The sequence below is a fragment of the Hyla sarda genome, chromosome 8 (assembly GCF_029499605.1).
Source record: "Hyla sarda isolate aHylSar1 chromosome 8, aHylSar1.hap1, whole genome shotgun sequence".
In the NCBI taxonomy this organism is placed as follows: Eukaryota; Metazoa; Chordata; class Amphibia; order Anura; family Hylidae; genus Hyla; species Hyla sarda.
The window spans coordinates 178,354,418-178,376,308 of record NC_079196.1 but is presented as its reverse complement, the minus strand read 5'-3'; the positions used below and the strand labels follow the sequence as shown (position 1 = coordinate 178,376,308).

The window sequence follows — 21,891 nt, the reverse complement described above, 5'->3', positions numbered from 1 at the left end:
GAAATGTCCAAATTATAAAAATCTTTAATTAAACCGCACAGTAAATGGCGTACGCGCAAAAAAATTCCAAAGTCAAAAATAGTGTATTTGTGGTCACTTGTTACATCATGAAAAAATGAATAAAAAGCAATCAACTAATCCAATTAATACAAAAATGGTACTACTAAAAACTTCAGATCACGGCACAAAAAATGAGCCCTCATACTGCCCCATATGAGGAAAAATAAAAAAGTTATAGGGGTCAGAAGATGACAATTTTAAACGTATACATTTTCCTGCATGTAGTTATGATTTTTTTCAGAAGTATGACAAAATCAAACCTATAAAAGTAGGGTATCATTTTAATCATATGGACCTAAAGAATAAAGATAAGGGGTCATTTTTACCAAAAAAATGTACGGCGTAGAAACAGAAGCCCACAAAAGTTACAAAATGGCATTTTTTTTTCCAATTTTGACTGACAATGATTTTTTTTTCTGTTTCGCCGTAGATTTTTGGGTAAAATTACTGATGTCATTACAAAGTAGAATTGGTGGCGCAAAAAATAAGCCATCATATGGATTTTTAAGTGCAAAATTGAAAGAGTTATGATTTTTTAAAGGTAAGGAGGAATGAATGAAAGTGCAAAAACGGAAAAACCTCTTAAGGACGCAGGGTTTTTCCGTTTTTGCATTTTCATTTTTTCCTCATCATCTTCTAAAAATCATAACGCTTTCAATTTTACAAATAAAATTCCATCACATGGCTTATTTTTTGTGCCACCAATTCTACTTTGCAGTGACATTAGTCATTTTACCCAAAAATCCACAGCGAAACAGAAAAAAAATTCATTGTGTGACACAATTGAAGAAAAAATTTCATTTTGTAACTTTTTGGGGCTTCCATTTCTACGCAGTGCATTTTTCGGGTAAAAATAGCACCTTATCTTTATTCTGTAGGTCCATATGGTTAAAATGATACCCTATTTATATAGGTTGAATATTGTCATACTTTGGAAAAAAAATCATAACTACATGCAGGAAAATTTATATGTAAAACATTCTCATCTTCTAACCCCTATAACTTTTGTATTTTTCCGCGTATGGGGCGATATGGGGACTCATTTTTTGTGCCGTGTTCTGAAGTTTTTATCGGTACCATTTTTGTATTGATCGGACTTTTTAATCTCTTTTTATTCATTTTTTCATGATATAAAAAGTGACCAAAAATACACTATTTTGGACTTTGGAATTTTTTTTATTGCGTACGCCATTGACCGAGCGGTTTAATTAGTGATATATTTTTATAGTTCGGAGATTAACGCACGCAGCGATACCACATATGTTTATTTTTATTTTACGCATTTTTTTTATGGGAAAAGGGGGGTGATTCAAACTTTTATTAGGGAAGGGGTTAAATGACCTTTGTTAACTTTTTTTTTTTCACTATAATGAAAAAGTTATAGGTCTTCAAAATAGAGGGATTTTAAACACACTAATTTGGTTAAAAATGTTGTGTTTTTTTTAAGCGCAACAGTAATAGAAACATATGTAACAATGGGTATCATTCTAATCGTATTGACCCAAATAATGAAGAACACATGTCATTTTTACCTTAAATTGTACGGCGTGAAAACGAAACCTTCTAAAATTTGCAAAATTGCGGTTTTCTTTTTATTTTCCCCACACAAATAGTATTTTTTGGGTTGCACCATTCATTTTATGATAAAGTGAGTGATGGCATTACAACGGACAACTGGTCGCACAAAAAACAAGCCCTCATACTAGTCTGTGAATGAAAATATAAAAGAGCTATGATTTTTGAAGGCGAGTCCTTAAGGGGTTAAAGTCCAAAGCAAATCTGTAGAAAATGTCTGTTCCAGCATAACTTCCGTAAGGGTGGAGATATTTCCCTAATACTTGGTACACATATTACTTATATGTCAAAAAAAAAAAAATATGATAGTTCAATTAACCCTTACCTACACCTTTATGTGAAGGATGGATTTTTTGTTTCAAGTCCCATGCAAGCATATAGGACTTCTGGTACCTTACTCCACAAGCTCCTCTCTGCATCCCCTGGTGAATACGTTAGTCCGGCTGGCAAGCCACACCCACCCCGCATTCCATGCCCCATCTTGCAAAGCCACACCCACCATTTAAGCCACACCCCTTTTATTTTCAGTTTACAATATCTGTACCACAACTCAGCCCCACCTTAGGATGGAATATGAGGATTAGAAATGGGGATTAGATATGAGGACAGGATGTTGGGATGGGATATGAGGACGGGATATGAGGTCGGAATATGAGGACAGGATATGGGGACGTGATATGGGGATCAGATATGAGGACGGGATATAGGGACAAGATATAGGGACGAGATATGAGGTCAGGATATGAGGAAGTTATATAGGGACAGGATATGAGGTCATGATATGGTTACGGGATATGAGGACAGGATATGGGGACGGAAAATGAGGATGTGATGTGAGGTCAGGATATGGGAACAGGATATGGGGACGGGATATGGTGACGAGATATAGGGACGGGGTATGAGGTCTGGGTATGAGGTCGGGATATGAGGTTGGGATATTAGGATGGGATATGAGGTCGGGATATGAGGAGGGGATATGAGGTCAGGATTTGAGGATGGGATATGAGGACAAAAGCTTCCTCCTTTGTTGCTTTTCCTCCCCAACAAAAACCTGGCAACACTGGGTACTGAGCTAATATATATATATATATATATATATATATATATATATATATATATATATATATATACTTTGATAACGATTCTTTTGGTACATCTAGGTTTAGAAGACTTGGATCTTAACTTACAATGTAACACACACGACATGGAGATGTCCTTTAGGGCATGCCAACTGAAAAGCTTAAATGCAAAGAATATTCACTTCTCAAACAATCGCTGCCTAGGAGTCAAAGGCCAAGATAACACCAGCATGATTTACATCACATCTCCCCTTCAAGATGGGAAGTGTAGAGCTCGCCTATATGTAAGTATTGAAAAAGACACATTTGATTTGGACTAATCTATCTGTGGGGGAAGAAAAACTTGAATTACTTCTGTGGGGGTGCAGTACGCAGAACAAGGGTAAGGTCGGTAGACATTATGGCACATAGCAAATTTGCATCTATCTACCTATCCATCCATCATCATATTAATAACCCCTTCCTGATATTTAACATAAATGTAATATGCTAATCCCACTGCATACATGGTGGGTATCCAGCCTGTGGATGGGACAGGAGATAACTCTGCTCCTGGCCACTTAAAGGGGTACTCCGGTGGAAAACCTTTTTTTATTTTTAATCAACTAATGCTAGAAAGTTAAACAGATTTGTATATTACTTCTATTAAAAAAAAACTGTAATCCTTCCAGTACTTATTAGCTGCTGAATACTACAGAGGAAATTATTTTCTTTTTGGAACAAAGAGCTCTCTGCTGACATCACAAGCACAGTGCTCTCTGCTGACATCTCTGTCCATTTTAGGAACTGTCCAGAGCAGCATATGTTTGGTATGGGGATTTTCTCCTACTCTGGACAGTTCCTAAAATGGACAGAGATGTCAGCAGAGAGCACTGTGGTCGTGATGTCAGCAGAGAGCTCTGTGTTCCAAAAAGAAAATAATTTCCTCTGTAGTATTCAGCAGCTAATAAGTACTGGAAAGATTAAGATTTTTTAATACAAGTAATTTACAAATCTGTTGGAAGTAATTTACAAAACTTTCTGGCACCAGTTGATCTAAAAAAAAAAAGTTTTCCACCGGAGTACCCCTTAAAGTATGTTAGATGGGGGCTCCTCTCTGCCACCTCCACAGATAGATATATAGACTTAGTCTTTTTACATTCACAAACCTTTCCTGCAATTTCATCTAAGATGTTATACAAAGGTTTTAGTAGTGAGTATCCTAATTTCTTTGCTAAGATCATTTCCTGATGTACTATAATATAAATGCAAGAAACTTGTGCTTTACAGAGCAACGGGACACATGCTATCTACTGGAATACCATGTATGTGCAACTGGAACCAAGTGACATAATTGTGCGACACTCTGAACTTCAGCTAAATTTTTCTTGTTCATATCCACTGGATCTTACTATAAAGACATCTGTAATACCCGTCCTAAGGTAATATCTTTACACTGAGACTGTATGAATGGTATAACCCCACAAATCTAATGGCTCCTATCTGCACTTTATAGTTGCGCATTATTAAAAGAAAAAAAACATTAAATTTTTTTTTCTGGAATCAGCGCACCACTTGGCCATAGGCTGTGTCTGGTATTGCAGTTAAAAGGTACAATAAGATACAATTGGGCATTGGGTCTCTTTTAGTTGACCACAGGGATCACCTGATGGCCATGTGTGTGCCTCTCCATAGAAGGAAAGTCCCAAGTTTAAACCACCTATGACACCCGCATTTGCACAGAGGTGACCTTTATGAGAATACAATACCCCAATTCATTATCAGCTGCATTGTTCCCTTGAAAAACAAAGAGCTTTTTTTTGGATAACGCATGTCGAGAGAAACCTTCTCGCTTCGTCAGTTCCAAAATGTGTTGTCCGAATAAAGTTTATTCCTATTTAATTTTACCCAGTGTCGGTGATTTATCTCTCGATAAATGCCAGTGAGTGCCCTGCAAGAACCTTGTTGTTTTTTTTTTCTCACTGTATCCTTGCGAATCACTATTTTTTGCATATACGGCCATTTCATGTCACCAAATAGATCAATATAGTAAGAATGTGTTGCTGGAAAACCCATAGATACAACCACCGACAAGAGAAACAAACAACAGCAACAGAAGTCCAAAAAACATATAAATCTTTATCATGCTAAACATGTGGGCATAGTAGACATTGCTGGACAGAATGCAGGAAGCATAGCCCAAACATTGGTACAAAGATACAGAAGAATGCATCAAACAAACCGGATGGAGCACGTACATGTGTAAAGTATACAGAGAATCAATCAGAATGTTTTAGAGGCAGAAAAACATAAAGAGTAAAAATAAACCAATGCAGAGCCAAATACCACCTGCCCTTACCCCAACGTACATTTTGCACAATTGCGCTTCATCAGGGGGCGTCCTGACAAAGCGCAATCGCTCAAAACCTTGGGGTAAGTGCAGGTGGTGGTTTGCTTTGCCTTGGTTAGCTTGTACTCTTTATGTTTTTCTGCCTCTCAAACATTCTGATTGATTCTCTGTATACTTCATTCATGTACGTGCTCCATCCGGTTTGTTTGATGCATTCTTCTGTATCTTTGTACCAATGTTTGGTGTATAATTCCTGCATTCTGTCCAGCGATGTTAACTGTGCCCACATTATTAGCATGTTTTACACCATGTACATTTAATAAAGATTTTAATGTTTTTGTACTTCTGTTGCTGTTGTTTGTTTCTCTTGTCTGTGTTATATACATCCCTTTTATCAAGTGGTCTTGGTTCGGGCAGCTGCTGGATGAAAGAAACACAGAAACATAGAATGTGTCGGCAGATAAGAACCATTTGGCCCATCTAGTCAGCCCAATAATCTGAATCCTATGAATAGTCCCGGGCCCTATCTTATATGAAGGATAGCCTTATGCTTATTCCATGCATGTTTAAACTCCTTCACTGTATTTGCAGCTACCACTTCTGCAGGAAGGCTATTCCATGCATCCACTACTCTCTCAGCAAAGTAATTCTTCCTGATATTACTTTTAAACCTTTCCCCTCTAATTTAAAACTATGTCCTTTTGAGGTAGTTATTCTTCTTTTAAATATGCTCTCATCCTTTACTGTGTTGATTCCCTTTATGCATTTAAAAGTCTCTATCATATCCCCTCTGTCTCTTCTTTCTTCCAAGCTATACATGTTAGGGTCCTTTAACCTTTCCTGGTAAGTTTTTTCTTGCAATCCATTTACTAGTTTAGTATCTTCTCTGAACTCCCTCTAGAGTATCCATATCCTTCTGGAGATACGGCCTCCAGTACTGCGCACAATACTCCAAGTGGGGTCTCACCAGTGTTCTGTACAGCGGCATGAGCGCTTCTCTCTCTACTGATATTACCTCTCCCTATACATCCAAGCATTCTGCTAGCATTTCCTGCTGCTCTATTACATTGTCTGACTACCTTTAAGTCTTCTGAAGTAACAACTAGACTTGTGCACTAGAAAAATGTTCTTTTCGTTTCGTTTTTGAAAATTTTTTCGGTTCGGTAATATTTTCGGTTTTGATTTTTCGGATACATTCGGTATTCGGGTGTTCGGTGCGTTTTTTTCCGGATACATTCGGTATTCGGGTGTTCGTTTGATTTTTTTCGGATACATTCGGTATTCGGGTACATTCGGTAAATCTTTTTATTCTTTTTTTTTGGACTTTAGCAATCCTAAAAAATTATGGAGATACCTTTTTTATTAAAATTTCGTAGGGTACCGTAAAAAAATTATAATAAAAAAGATACAGTAGTGATGGAAAAAATTGTATCTAACGAAATGTATCTTTTTTATTATGAAATGTTTATAATTTTTAAACAGGGATCAATTTATGTGAGCGGGTAAAGCACTAAAAATGTAGCCGACAATAATAAAAATGTATTGTGTGCGTGTTTTTCACTTTTTTTTTTAAACATTTTTTAGGTAGTATTTTTAGGGGTCCCTTGCGATCCTCTTGTATGATGTATAGATGCGGCGGCCGCTCTCCTATTGTGCCCTGCACTCACGTATATATACACATATTCATATTTCCCGCAGAGCTGTGATTGGCCAGATGGTTCCAGCCAATCACAGCTCACTGTGAGAAATAGGAATATGTGTATATATACGGCCGTGCAGGGGACCATAGAAGAGCGGCCACCGCAACCATACATTATACAGGAGCATCACAGCAGGTGTCAGGAGTGATACCCGCAGTGATCTTTCCTTTACTATAATTACTACTACTCCCAACATGGAGTACACTCTGCTCCATGCTGGGAGCTGTAGTACCTGCATTAATAGACAGATTGCAGCGGGTGTCAGAAGTTACACTCGCTGCGATATGTTTATTAATGCAGGTACTAAAGCTCCCAGCATGGAGCAGAGTGTGCTCCATATTGGGAGTATTAGTACCTGCAGTAAAGGACAGATCCCAGCGGATGTCACTCCTCCTGACACCCTCTGCGATCGTCCTTATGTCAATGTCGGGATCAGCTGTTCTCAGGGCTACAGAGCCGGGAGAACAGCTGACGCTGAGCGGTAGGTATACATCGTATATATCTACTGCCCAGCAAGGAAAGAGTTAACTTACACTGCTGGACAGTGTAGGTTAACCCTTTGGGCGGTATACACTATATACAGCTATCTATAGATAGCTGTATATAGTGTATACAGAAGACGAAGTCCGCTTACTTCCCTCGAGTACCGGGCAGGTCTGTGTAGCTCCGCCCCTAGTGATGATGTCATTAGGGGCGGAGTTACAGAAGGGAGCAAGGCTAGTTAATCTGAAGCTCTGTTCACATTGTCCATTTTGTATAATGTGAACAGACCCTTCTGGCATTGTCTACCCAGACAGGGAGACTCCAGCTGTTGCTAAACTACAACTCCCAGCATGCCCAGACAGCCAAAGGCTGTCTGGGCATGCTGGGAGTTGTAGTTTTGCACCAATTGCTGGCTCCCTGTTTCGGTAGACATTGCATCATGGGTGCTCTCCCCAGCGGACAGCGCCAAAAATGTCATAACCAATTTTTTGTGTGTTTTTTCTTCTCATTTCAGATCCGTGTATGCAGAGGATTACTGCAGATTCGGTGGATTACGGCAGATTATTTTTTTTTCTTTTAATAAAATGGTTAACGAGGGATGTGGGGGAGTGTTTTTTTTAAATAAAATAATTTTTCCAATGTGTTGTGTTTTTTTTTTATAGAATTTTCAGGCTTAGTAGTGGAAGCTGGTCTTATTTACTGAATCCATTACTAAGCCAGGGCTTAGTGCTAGCCCCAAAAACAGCTAGCGCTAACCCCCAATTATTACCCTGGTACCCACCGCCACAGGGGTGCCAGGAAGAGCCGGTACCGACAGGCTCGGAGCGTCAAAAATGGCGCTCCTGGGCCTAGGCGGTAACAGGCTGGCGTTATTTAGGCGTGGGAGGGCCAGTAACAATGGTCCTCGCCCACCTTGGTAACGTCAGGCTGTTGCTGTTTGGTTGGTATTGTGCTGAGAATGAAAATACGGGGAACCCTATAAGTGTTTTTTTATTTTTTTATTTAAATAAATAAATAAAAAAACGCATAGGGTTCCCCGTATTTTCATTCTCAGCACAATACCAACCAAACAGCAACAGCCTGACGTTACCAGGGTGGGCGAGGACCATTGTTACTTGCCCTCCCCAGCCTAAATAATGCCAGCCTGTTACCGCCTAGGCCCAAGAGCACCATTTTTGATGCTCTGGGCCTGTTGGTACCGGCTCTTCTCGGCACCCCTGTGGCGGTGGGTACCGGGTAATAATTGGGGGTTAGCCCTAGCTGTTTTTGGGGCTAGCACTAAGCCCTGGCTTAGTAATGGATTCAGTCAATAAGACCAGCTTTCACTACTAAGCCTGAAAATTCAATAAAAAAAACACAACACATTGGAAAAATTATATTATTTAAAAAATCACTCCCCCACAACCCTCGTTAACCATTTTATTACAAGAAAAAAAAATAATCCGCCGTAATCGATCAAATCTGCAGTAATCCTCTGCATACACGGATCTGAAACGAGAAGAAAAACAACACAAAAAAATGGTTATGACATTTTTGGCGCTGTCCGCTGGGGAGAGCACCCATGATGTAATGTCTACCCAAACAGGGAGCCACCAATTGGTGAAAAACTACAACTCCCAGCATGCCCAGACAGCCAACGACTGGGAGTTGTAATTTAGCAACAGCTGGAGCCTCCCTGTCTGGGTAGACACTGCCAGAAGGGTCTGTTCACATTATACAAAACGGACAATGTGAACAGAGTTTCAGATTAACTAGCCTTGTTCCCTTCTGTAGCTCCGCCCCTAATGACGTCATCACTAGGGGCGGAGCTACATGGACCTGCACGGTACTCGCGGGAAGTAAGCGGACTTCGTCTTCTGTATACACTATATACAGCTATCTATAGATAGCTGTATATAGTGTATACCGCCCAAAGGGTTAACCTTCACTGTCCAGCAGTGTAAGTTAACTCTTTCCTTGCTGGGCTTGCGCATAGCGCACAGCTCAGCAAGGGGTTAAGAGAGACAGCAATGTGTATACTGTATACACATTGCAGGCTCACTGTAAGTTCTTGCTGGGCAGTAGATATATGATGTATACCTACGGCTCAGCGTCAGCTGTTCTTCCGGCAGCTGATCCCGATATTGACATAAGGATGATCACAGAAGGTGTCAGGAGGAGAGACATCCCCTGGGATCTGTCCCTTACTGCAGGTACTAATACTCCCAACATGGAGCACACTCTGCTCCATGCTGGGAGCTGTAGTACCTGCATTAATAGACATATCGCAGCGAGTGTAACTTCTGACACCCGCTGCGATCTGTCTATTAATGCAGGTACTACAGCTCCCAGCATGGAGCAGAGTGTACTCCATATTGGGAGTAGTAGTACTTGTAGTAAAGGAAAGATCACTCCGGGTATCACTCCTAACACCCGCTGTGATGCTCCTGTATAATGTATGGATGCGGCGGCCGCTCTCCTATGGTCCCCTGCACGGCCGTATATATACACATATTCCTATTTCTCACAGAGAGCTGTGATTGGCTGGAACCATCTGGCCAATCACAGCTCTGCGGGAAATATGAATATGTGTATATATGTGAGTGCAGGTGACCATAGAAGAGCGGCCGCCGCATCTATACAAGAGGATCGCAAGGGACCCCGGAGATCTGTCAATTAGTACAGGTAACTACTACTCCCATCATGGAACAGTGTGTTCCATCCTGGGAGTAGTAGTACTACCTAAAAAACTGTAAAAAAAACTGAAAAAAGCGCACACACTACATTTTTATTATTGTCGGCTACATTTTTAGTGCTTTACCCGCTCACATAAATTGATCCCAGTTTAAAAATTAATAAACATTTCATAATAAAAAAGATACATTTCGTTAGATACATTTTTTTCCATCACTACTGTATCTTTTGTATTATTATTTTTTTATGGTACCCTACGAAACTTTAATAAAAAAGGTATCTCCATAATTTTTTAGGATCGCTAAAGTCCAAAAAAGAATAAAAAGATTTACCGAATGTACCCGAATACCGAATGTATCCGAAAAATCAAACCGTATCTGTATCCTTTTTATTATTTTTGTTATTAGAATAAATTCTTTACATTCGTTTACTGATAATGAATGCATTTGTTATTTACCGCATGCATTCGGTAAATAACGAATGCATTCGTTATTGTGCTATTCGTATTGCCGTGGCTATTCGGGAATGTTTAAAATATGTTTTCGTGCATTCGGATCGGTCCGAATGCCTGAAAACGGTAAAATTCGGTAAATTAGACGTTCGTGCAGAACCGAATTGCACATGTCTAGTAACAACCCCTAAATCCCTTTCCTCAGATACTGAGGTCAGGACTGTGTCAAATATTCTATATTCTGCCCGAAGGTTTTCACGCCGCAGGTGCATTATCTTTCACTTATCCACATTAAATTTCAGTTGCCAGAGTTCTGACCATTCATTTAGTTTGCCTAAATCCTTTTCCATTTGGCATATCCCTCCAGGAACATCAACCCTGTTACATTTCTTTGTGTCATCAGCAAAAAGACCAATACCTTATCATTGAGACCTCCTGTAATATCACTAATGAAGATATTAAACAAAATTGGTCCCAGTACAGATCTTTGAGGTACACCACTGTTAAAAGATGTTGCTCTGAATATTCTCCATTGACTACCACCACTCAGCCACTGCCTAATCCATTCAACAATGTGGGAGTCCAAGCTCAATGACTGCAGTTTATTGATAAGTCTTTTATGTGGGACAGTGTCAAAGGCCTTACTAAAATCTAGATAAGTGATGTCTACCAGTCCTCGCCATTTATTATTTTAGTCACCGAATCAAAAAATATCTATACGATTTGTTTGACATGATCTCCATGAAATAAACCCGTGTTGTTTTTCATCTTAAAATCCATAGGATTTTAAATGTTCAACAATAGTATCCTATAGTATTTTTCTATTAATCTCCCCACTATTGATGTCAGACTTACTGGCCTATAGTTGCTTGATTCCTCCCTACTACCTTTCTTGTGAATGGGCAAGAGATTTTCTAATTTCCAAACTTCCAGGATGACTCCTGTTACCAGTGATTGTTTATTTAAATCTGTTAATGGTTTTGCTAGTTCACCGCTAAGCTCTTTTAATAATTTTGGGTGTATCCCATCAGGCCTATATGATTTATTTGTCTTTTCTTTAGACAGTAAACATATAACCCCTCCTCTGTAAAGACACATGCATCAAATGATTCATCAGTCTTCCTCCCTAATTGAGGTGCTTTTCCTTTGTTTTCTTCTGTAAAAACTGAACAGAAGTATTCATTAGGCAGTCCGCTAGCCCTTTATTCTCTTCTACATACCTTCCTTCCTTTGTTTTTTTAATTTAGTTTTTCCTTGTTTTAATTTCATTTTTTCATTTATATATATCTGAAGAATGTCTTATCCCCTTTTTTCACAGACTGAGCTACTTTTTCTTCTGCCTGTGCCTTAGAAGTTCTTATAACTTGCTTGGCCTCTTTCTGGCCAATCTTATAGACTTCCCTTTCTTCATTGCTCTGTTTTAGTTTTATTTTATATAATTACTAAATGCTAGCTTTTTGTTTTTTATGACATTGGCCACTTCTGTGGAGTACCACAGTGGTCTCTTCCTTTTTTTTTGCTTTTACTGACAATTCTAATGCAATTTTCTGTTGCCTTTAATAATGCATCTTTTAAGAAGTCCCATTTCTCCTGGACTGCATGTAATCCTTTACAGTGTGACAGGGCCTCATTTATGACTAATCTCATTTTTGATTTATTTTTTTTTTAATCTAAAACTTTTGTTTTTGTGTGGTGTGCCTCGTAACTGTTCTTATATTAAACCACACTGACTGGTGATCACTAGATCCCAAGCTTTTGCCTACAGTTATGTCAGATACCAAATCCCCATTTGTGAATACTAAATCTAAAATGGCCTCCTCAACTACTTGTTGTAGAGACAATCCCAGTAGGTAATTTAGAATATCTGTACTCCTGGCTCATCTAGCTATTTAGATTTTCTAGTTTATATCTGGAAGATTGAAGTCTCTGATAATGATAACTTCACCCTTCCATTGTCAATTTAGATAGTTCCTCAACTAGTAGATCATCTAATTCTTTAACTTCGCCGGGTGGTCTATATATCACACATACTGGAGTTACTAACTGATTACAAACTGCTACGTGACCCAAATGTACGTATATATATATATATATATATATATGTGTGTATATATTTAATATATATTTATTTGTATGCATGTACATATATATATATATATATATATATATATATATATATATTTGTGAACAATGTCAGAGAGGGAGCTAGGCACTGCATTTCCCTAGGTGGGCATGCAGCTATATAGCAGGGAAAGATACAGTCCCTTGGTGTCCAGGTGTGGTGCAAGCGTAAAGACTCATGTCAAATGCAGAACAATAAAGAAGGAAAACGCTGCGATTCACCACCTTGTTGCTTTTCTTTATTACCGTGCGAACATCTTTACAACCGGTATGCAGACATCGGGGCTGTGCTGAGGGGAGAGAGGGACGTGTGGACGGTGCAGGGAGGTCCCAAGACGACCAGCTAGTTTTGCATCAAATGATGCTTCTTCCGGTCTTGAACAGGTACAGGTGTGGGGTGATTAAATAGCCAAGTCCCATTGCTGGGCAGGGTAAATTCACTTTTAACAAAAACGGACAATGTGAATACAACACATACAAAAACCGTTCCCCATATATAAAGTGTACACCTTTTAAAACAAACTAACAGCAGACTTTAATGCAGGTAAGGGGAAAGATCATTCCTATCATTAAGACCTACAGTGCTTAACGCGTTGAGGTAACTTATCCATCTAATTTCCTTTTTTAGGAGGATCTTATCCCGATCTATCCCCTGTCCTGCAACAGTTACTCTCTTGATACCTGCAAATTTGAGATGTGAAACATTATTACCATGGACATCTTTCATGTGGGCTATAAACTTCTGTGACCCTTTGCCTGTGTTCAGACTATGTAGGTGTTCCTTAATCCTTTTATTTAAATTTCTTTTAGTCTTTCCTATATAGAACATGCCGCAAGTACACACGAGCGCGTAGACTACGTGTGTACTGCGGATTGTTATGAATTGTTTAACTTGGATGGTTTTGCCGCCTAGTGTGAACTCTGCTTTTTGCAAGTTATTCTGACATATATTACAACTTTTGCATGCATGATTGCCTCTGGGGGCTACGTTATTTAGCCATGTATTTTTTTGTTTTTTAGCCCTGTTTTTTCTCCTATTGATATAACCTCCTATTGTTATATTTCTTTTATAGGTTATTATGGGGCAATTTTTGGCTACTGTGGCTATATCCGGGTCAGATTGTAAAATATACCAATGATTTCTGATGATTTTATTAATGGTGTTATTTAGTGGGGAATTATGGAAGGTGAATACAAACCGTTTTTCGGTTCTCTGCCTCTTACTAGATTTGGGGATCTGTATCTCTTCCTTAGTTTTTTTCTGTACTTTCTCAAAAGCTTTTTCGATCACGCTATTGGGGTAAGCTCGCTCTCTTAGCCTCACTTTCAGTTCCTCCACCTGATTTAGGTACAAAGTGTTGTCAGTATTAACCCTCTTCAGGCGGAGGAACTGGCTATAGGGAATACTGTGTTGTACATGTTTTGGATGTGAGCTTTGATAGTGGAGTAAGGAGTTCTGGGTGATCTCTTTTCTATAGCCTGTGGACTTTATTTTTAGTTCCTCCACCCACAAATGGATGTCCAGGAAATCAAGTTCCTGTCCCCAAACTGGTGGGTGAAAAACATATTTTGATCATTAGTATTATTCAAATACTGTACAAATTGTGTGAACAATTCTGCCGTCCCGTCCCAGATGACGAACACGTCATCGACGTATCGCAGGTACAGTTTTATGTTTCTTATGTAAGGATTACTAGAAGAATAAATGTACCTGCTCTCCAACATCGCCAAGAATATATTCGCATATGTGCAAGATAACGGGGTACCCATTGCGGTGGGTACCTCGGTATCTTGCACATATGCGAATATATTCTTTGCAATGTTGGAGAGCAGGTACATTTATTCTTCTAGTAATCCCTACATAAGAAACATAAAACTGTACCTGCGATATGTCGATGACGTGTTCGTCATCTGGGACGGGACGGCAGAATTGTTCACACAATTTGTACAGTATTTGAATAATACTAATGGTCAAAATATGTTTTTCACCCACCAGTTTGGGGGACAAGAACTTGATTTCCTGGACATCCATTTGTGGGTGGAGGAACAAAAAATAAAGTCCACAGGCTATAGAAAAGAGATCACCCAGAACTCCTTACTCCACTATCAAAGCTCACATCAGAAACATGTACAACAAAGTATTCCCTACAGCCAGTTCCTCCGCCTGAAGAGGGTTAATACTGACAACACTTTGTACCTAAATCAGGCGGAGGAACTGAAAGTGAGGCTAAGAGAGCGAGCTTACCCCAATAGCATGATCGAAAAAGCTTTTGAGAAAGTACAGAAAAAAACTATGGAAGAGATACAGATCCACAAATCTAAGAGGTAGAGAACCGAAAAACGGTTTGTATTCAGCTTCCATAATTCCCCACTAAATAACACCATTAATAAAATCATCAGAAATCATTGGTATATTTTACAATCTGACCCGGATATAGCCACAGTAGCCAAAAATTGCCCCATAATAACCTATAAAAGAAATATAACAATAGGAGGTTATATCAATAGGAGAAAAAACAGGGCTAAAAACCAAAAAAATACATGGCTAAATAACGTAGCCCCCAGAGGCAATCATGCATGCAAAAGTTGTAATATATGTCAGTATAACTTGCAAAAAGCAGAGTTCACACTAGGCGGCAAAACCATCCAAGTTAAACAATTCATAACATGCCGCAGTACACACATAGTCTACGCACTCGTGTGTACTTTTAGGAAAGACTAAAAGAAATGTAAATAAAAGGATTAAGGAACACCTACATAGTCTGAACACAGGCAAAGGGTCACAGAAATTTATAGCCCACATGAAAGATGTCCATGGTAATAATGTTTCACATCTCAAATTTGCAGGTATCAAGAGAGTAACTGTTGCAGGACAGGGGATAGATCAGCATAAGATCCTCCTAAAAAAGGAAATTAGATGGATAAGTTACCTCAACGCGTTAAGCCCTGTAGGTCTTAATGATAGGAATGATCTTTCCCCTTACCTGCATTAAAGTTTGCTGTTATTTTGTTTTAAAAGGTGTACACTTTATATATGGGAAACAGTTTTTGTATGTGTTGTATTCACATTGTCCGTTTTTGTTAAAAGTGAATTTACCCTGCCCAGCAATGGGACTTGGCTATTTAATCACCCCACACCTGTACCTGTCCAAGACCGGAAGAAGCATCATTTGATGCAAAACTAGCTGGTCATCTTGGGACCTCCCTGCACCGTCCACACGTCCCTCTCTCCCCTCAGCACAGCCCCGATGCCTGCATACCGGTTGTAAAGATGTTCACATGGTAATAAAGACAAGCAACAAGGTGGTGAGTTGCAGCGTTTTCCTTCTTTATTGTTCTGCATATATATATATATATATATATATATATATATATATATACATGTGTGTGTGTATATATATATATATATATATATTTGCTAAATCAGGTATTGTGCCCATAGTGCAACACCTTGAGGTAAGTAGCCTCTGTACTTGTTGTAATCCCATATCTCCCTGGGTAACGGCAACATGTAGTGCCCTCTTTGTCTGCTTTTATCTTTACATAGGAAACATGAAGAGTAGGTAGTATAGGAAAATAGGTACATAAATTAAACATGGATTCTTCTGTGGGGTTGCACACATGGAAAAAAAGAAAAGATATGTATCAGGGGCACTCTTTAGGTTACTCTTGTGGGTAACTATCGGTTATTTTTATCGTATGGACTATTTCACTTATTTTTTAATGCATTTCTCCATTTCTTTGGTTCCATGTTTTAAGCTCTGCAGATACAACAATGTGGATACTTCTTTATTAACTCCATATGATCTGATTACAGTTCCATGTCTTTCAACATTGAGGGTGTGGGGGAGTTCAAAGCACACATAGCGGTGTATAAGGACCAAAGTTATCTGTCCAAATATGAAGACAAGGAGGTAGTCTTGTCAACATCTTCAACTCTGTATGTGGAAGTCTTTCTAGAGGGACTTCAGTCATCCCATTACATCACAGTGATGAAGAATTGTTATGCTACTCCGGGAAAACATATAGATGATCCTATAAAGTATTACATCATCAAGGAGAGGTAAGGAATATTTGCAGCAGTCCAAGAAATGAGACCTAGTAGTCTCAGCAACTCTGTTCGCAAATAACAGTAGGTGACATGATAAACACACCGGTTAGAATTGGTTGTGATGTTGAAGAAGCATGATATTGACTTTATTAAAAGCAGCCTGTCACATTAAAAATACTATCCAATCTACAGAAATGAGGAGCTGAGTGAGTATATATATATATATATATATATATATATATGTATATATATATATATATATACAGGGTGGGCCATTTACATGGATACACCTTAATAAAATGGGAATGGTTGGTGATAATAACTTTCTGTTTGTGGCACATTAGCATATGTGAGGGGGGAAATTTTTGTAGATGGGTGGTGACCATGGCGGCCATTTTGAAGTCGGCCATTTTGAATCCAACTTTTGTTTTTTTCAATAGGAAGAGGGTCATGTGACACATCAATCTTATTGGGAATTTCACAAGAAAAACAATGATGTGCTTGGTTTTAATGTAACTTTATTCTTTCATGAGTTATTTACAAGTTTCTGACCACTTATAAAATGTGTTCATTGTGCTGCCCATTGTGTTGGATTGTCAATGCAACCCTCTTCTCCCACTCTTCACACACTGATAGCAACACCACAGGAGAAATTCTAGCACAGGCTTCCAGTATCAGTAGTTCCAGGTGCTGCAGAATGGGCAAAACAAAAATTGGAACAGGACGCACAAGATTTTGTTTACGCAGAAGATTTTGTTCAGTGATGAAGCAAACTTTTACGTGAATGGTGAAGTTAACAAACAAAACCAACTCTATTGGTCTGACACTAACCCATATTGGATAGATCCCTTCAAAACTGTTGGAACACAAAAACTGATGGTATGGTGTGGTAAATGGGGTACAAAGATAGTGGGCCATTCTTCATCAATGGAAACCTCAAGACCACTGGATATGCGAAATTGCTACATGATGATGTGTTTCCCTCTTTATGCACTGAAGCTGGCATGTTCCCTGAGTTTTTCCAGCAAGATGGTGCACCACCACATTATGGGTGTCAGGTCCGAGCATTCCTAGATGAACAGTTTCCTGGAAAGTGGATTGGTCATCATGGGCCAGTTGAATGGCCCCCAAGGTCTCCCGATTTGACCCCCTTTGACTTTTATCTTTGGGGTCATCTGAAGGCAATTGTCTATGCTATGAAGATACAAGATGTGCAGCACCTGAAACTACCGATACTGGAAGCCTATGCTAGCATTTCTCCTGCGGTGTTCCTATCAGTGTGTAAAGAGTGGGACAGGAGGGTTGCATTGACAATCCATCACAATGGGCAGCACATTGAACACATTTTATAAGTGGTCAGAAACTTGTAAATAACTCATGAAATAATAAAGTTACGTTAAAACCAAGCACATCATTGTTTTTCTTTTGCAATTCCCAATAAGTTTGATGCGTCACATGACCCTCTTCCTATTGAAAAAATAAAAGTTGGATTCAAAATGTCCGACTTCAAAATGGCCGCCATGGTCCCCACCCATGTTGAAAAGTTTCACCCCTCACACATACTAATGTGCCATAAACAGGAAGTTAATATCACCAACCATTCCCATTTTATTAAGGTGTATCCATATAAATGTCCCGCCCTGTGTATATATATATATATATATATATATATATATATATATATATATATATATATATCAATGTGATAGGTTTCTTAGAAGAACATCTTATGGTAACATCCTTTTTGGGTTTCCTTCACACACATAGATGTAGGGTCACACAAACACAGGTGCATATGCAGACACAGGATAGTCCATCAATAGTTGACAGAATGCTAACACCTGGCATTCCGTTGATTGATGTGGCCAAAGCTCTTCAATAGAACTAAACAGTTGACCTGTACCACCTCTACAAACAGTGGATGGCGCTGAGGCTTCTGGCTCCTAAGTAATAGTTATTCATGGTGCTGCAGCCACGCCTCTCAGCCTTTGATGGCCTATAAACTGACCATCAACAGTTTTAGGCCAGAAAACCCCTTTTCGCTCTAGTCAGGGTTACTTCTAATGAAGTAATGGAATTGTATTTATTACATTGTAAACATCTATTTTTTTTGGTGTTCTTCAAGTCAACATGGGAAAAAAACATTAGAAAACACTCCAAATCCAGAGCCATTTTTGGTGTTTGTAGGAAGAAATTGCTACAAACACCAACATTGTCAAAAAGGCACTGAAAATACTTTGTATGTAGTGTGATTTACTTTTCCATGTAGCCTTTAAAGTAGCATCTGGTTGCATAAAAACTCAAAATAATGCTGTTAAAAAAACACAAAATCACAATACAAAAGTGCTGCAAGATGAAGTATGTTAAAGAAGCCATAAAGTTCCACTGTCACTTTTAAAAACTTGTGACACGTCATAGAGAATCAAAAGTTTTGATCCTCCTGAGAACAATGCGATGGCTAAAGAAGTGCTTCACACTTCTCCCGACTCTTTCTAGAAATAAGTGAGGGTCTCAACTCCTAGACCCGATCAATCAAAATGTTTATATGTCTCTATGACTTGTTACGAGTTTTTTAAATTGACAGTGACGCAAGCAGCTTTGCACTGGCTGGCTGGCTGTTTGGTACCCTACAGTACAGGGAGGAACTACATCTTCTGTACTACTCCTTACCTGTACCAGGGCTAGCTGCTCCAGATAAGAATGGCTTTGTTTTACTTTTTTGGGACATTGGGGGAGATTTATCAAAATTGGGTTGATGGAAAGTTGCCTAGTTGCACATAGAAACCCAAATCAGATTGGTTCTTTCATTTTACAGAGGCCTTATCAAAAATGAAAGAAGCAATCTGATTGATTGCTACGGTTAACTTTTCCTCTGCACAGGTTTTGATAAATCTCTCCATTGCGTGAACTGTACAGGACCCTGAAGAAGCTCCTGTCCTCTACATAGACAGTGATTTAAAGCTTCCAGCGGATTATCCTTGTCTTTATATGTAGGGACTTGTTTCATCTGTATTAGTTATCTACTTATTAATATAAAAAAACTTCATCCTAACCATTCCCGGGGGAAATTTTTGTCCACAGAGATGATGAGGATATGAAGTTAGAAAGTCTTCCCCACCGCCTCGCATGATTGCTCTGCTCTGTCTGCTTAGGGAGCAGAGCGATGACACGGGCCATCAATCACGCTGAGGGGGCATCACTATGGCCAGAGCAAAGGGACCTGATAAGTATAGCTCCCCACCCAGGGGACTACTTACGGGACGGCAGGGGTAACTTACAAAGTTCATATCCTTACCATCCCTTTTGGCAAAAATGTCCCCCAGGGATGGTGATGATAAAGATTTTACCATATATAATGTGTTGCCAAGTGTTATATATATGGTAAAATCTAATGCTTAGTTCCCTTTAATCCTAATTTTTCCTGTTTTTGGACTAAATTTTGGGGGCTTTAGAACCAACAGAGTTCTGGTCTCAGCATACAATGGTTTCAACATACAATGGTGGTCCTGGAACCAATTCATATTGTAACTTAAGGGACCACTCTACTTCTCCTTTTTTTTATTTATTAAGATGTCCTAACAAAGAAGATCCTAGCATCAAGATGCTGGAAAACGGGGTCTCTTCACAAGGACGGTTTTCTCTGCAGATGTTCAGATTTGTTGGAGAGCATAACCTTGTGTACTTACATTGTGAGATCAATGTCTGCGACTCCGAGAAGCAAAAGTGCAAACCTGTAAGTCCGATCTATAGATCTATAGGTGTAAATGACATTTTACTACATCCTGGGGCACTACGTCTGAAAGGTCCATTTCTGGTGTGGGTATATCAGCTGAAACATACAATATATGAATGCATAGGCTGGAGATGAGGGTATCTTTTTTTGACAGCAGGGCCTGGAGTCAGGAACAGCTCTCTTGGTATCCAAGGCATTAAGATATTGTCATCTAGACATTGTAGCTGGGGAATTCCTTGCATGCCCTACTTTTACCCTACTTTAACCATACTTTAACCCCTTAAGGACCTAGGGCATACAGGTACACCATGGCTCCCTGGGACTTAAGGACCCGTGGGAATTTCTGTCCCCGGCACACACCATTCAGCAGGCATCCCGTGACATTGCCTGGGGGCTCCTGAGACCCCCAATTCAGATCGGAGATTTGTTGCAATTCCGTGCTGATCGGGTCTCTTTTGACCCGATAGCCCAGAAAATAGGGATTATCGTAGCTATCAGAGAAGGCTTCGACCCTCCTGAAGGATAGGAGCGAGGTGGCAGGGGTGCCACCTCCTTCTATTCCTGTGATTGGCCGGTCAGGACTGACCGGCGAATCGCAGGGCAGGGGTGAAAGTTCAGATCCCCCGCTCTGCCCACGCCTAAAAGTCCGGGTAGAGTGGGGGAAGATGGCGGCGGTGGCCGTTGATGCAGGAGGATCGGCGGCAGGTACCTTGGGAGCATGTGGGGACCAGGACCGGTTAGTGGAGCAGGCAGCAGGGAGGACCAGCAGGCAAATGGAGGTAACGGCGGCATCTGAGGCAGCAGTGAAGATCGCTGTAAAGTGATCTTCACTGCTGCTTCTAGGACTTTCAAAACTACAACTCCCAGCAAGCCCAGACAGCTGTTGCATAACTACATCCCCCAGCATGCACGGACAGCCAAAGGGCATGCTGGGAGTTATAGTTTTGCAACAGCTGGAGGTTTGCCCCGCTGGAGGGTACATTTACACAGGCAGGGGTTTACAGTGAGTTTCTCGTTGCAAGTTTGAGATGCAGCAAATTTTCCTCTGCAGCTATAACTCCCAGCGGGAAACTCGCTGTAAACCCCCACCCGTGTGAATGTACCCTAAAAACACTACATTACGCAAAATAAAAAGTAAAAAAAGGAAAAAAGTAATAAAAATGAAAAATGTCTGGTACAGCACTGTTTTCAAAACGGAGCCTCTAGTATTGCCGGACAGCCATTGACTGACCAGGCATGCTGGGAGTTTTGAAACAGCTGGCATCCTGTTTGGGAATCCCTGGCGTAGAATACCCCTATGTCCACCCTATGTCCACCCCTATGTTACTCCCTAATTTAGGCCTCAAATACCCATGGGGCTCTCTCACTTCGGAGCCCTGTCATATTTCAAGGCAACAGTTTAGGGCCACATATGGGGTATTTCCGTACTCAGGAGAAATTGCCTAACAAATTTTAAGGGGCTTTTTCTCCTTTTACCCCTTATGAAAAGGTAAAGTTGGGGTCTACTCCAGCATGATATTGTAAAAAAATTAAAAAATTTACACTAACATGCTGGTGTTGGAAATACCCCATATGTGGACGTAAAATGCTCTGCACAGGAGTGAGAGCGCACCATGTACATTTAATGTGATTTGCA

The 21,891-nt window shown here is 39.8% G+C and overlaps 1 protein-coding gene across 1 annotated transcript in view; it reads left to right on the top strand.

Moving 5' to 3' along the window:
* The window catches only part of LOC130285312 (uromodulin-like), a 62,722-nt gene that overhangs the window by 29,893 nt on the left and 10,938 nt on the right, over positions 1–21,891 (top strand). Inside the window, exons 9-12 of the mRNA XM_056536668.1 lie at positions 2,796–2,998; positions 3,984–4,135; positions 16,289–16,534; positions 20,093–20,255. Coding sequence (XP_056392643.1) covers positions 2,796–2,998; positions 3,984–4,135; positions 16,289–16,534; positions 20,093–20,255 — 764 coding nt within the window. The remainder of the gene's footprint in view (positions 1–2,795; positions 2,999–3,983; positions 4,136–16,288; positions 16,535–20,092; positions 20,256–21,891) is intronic.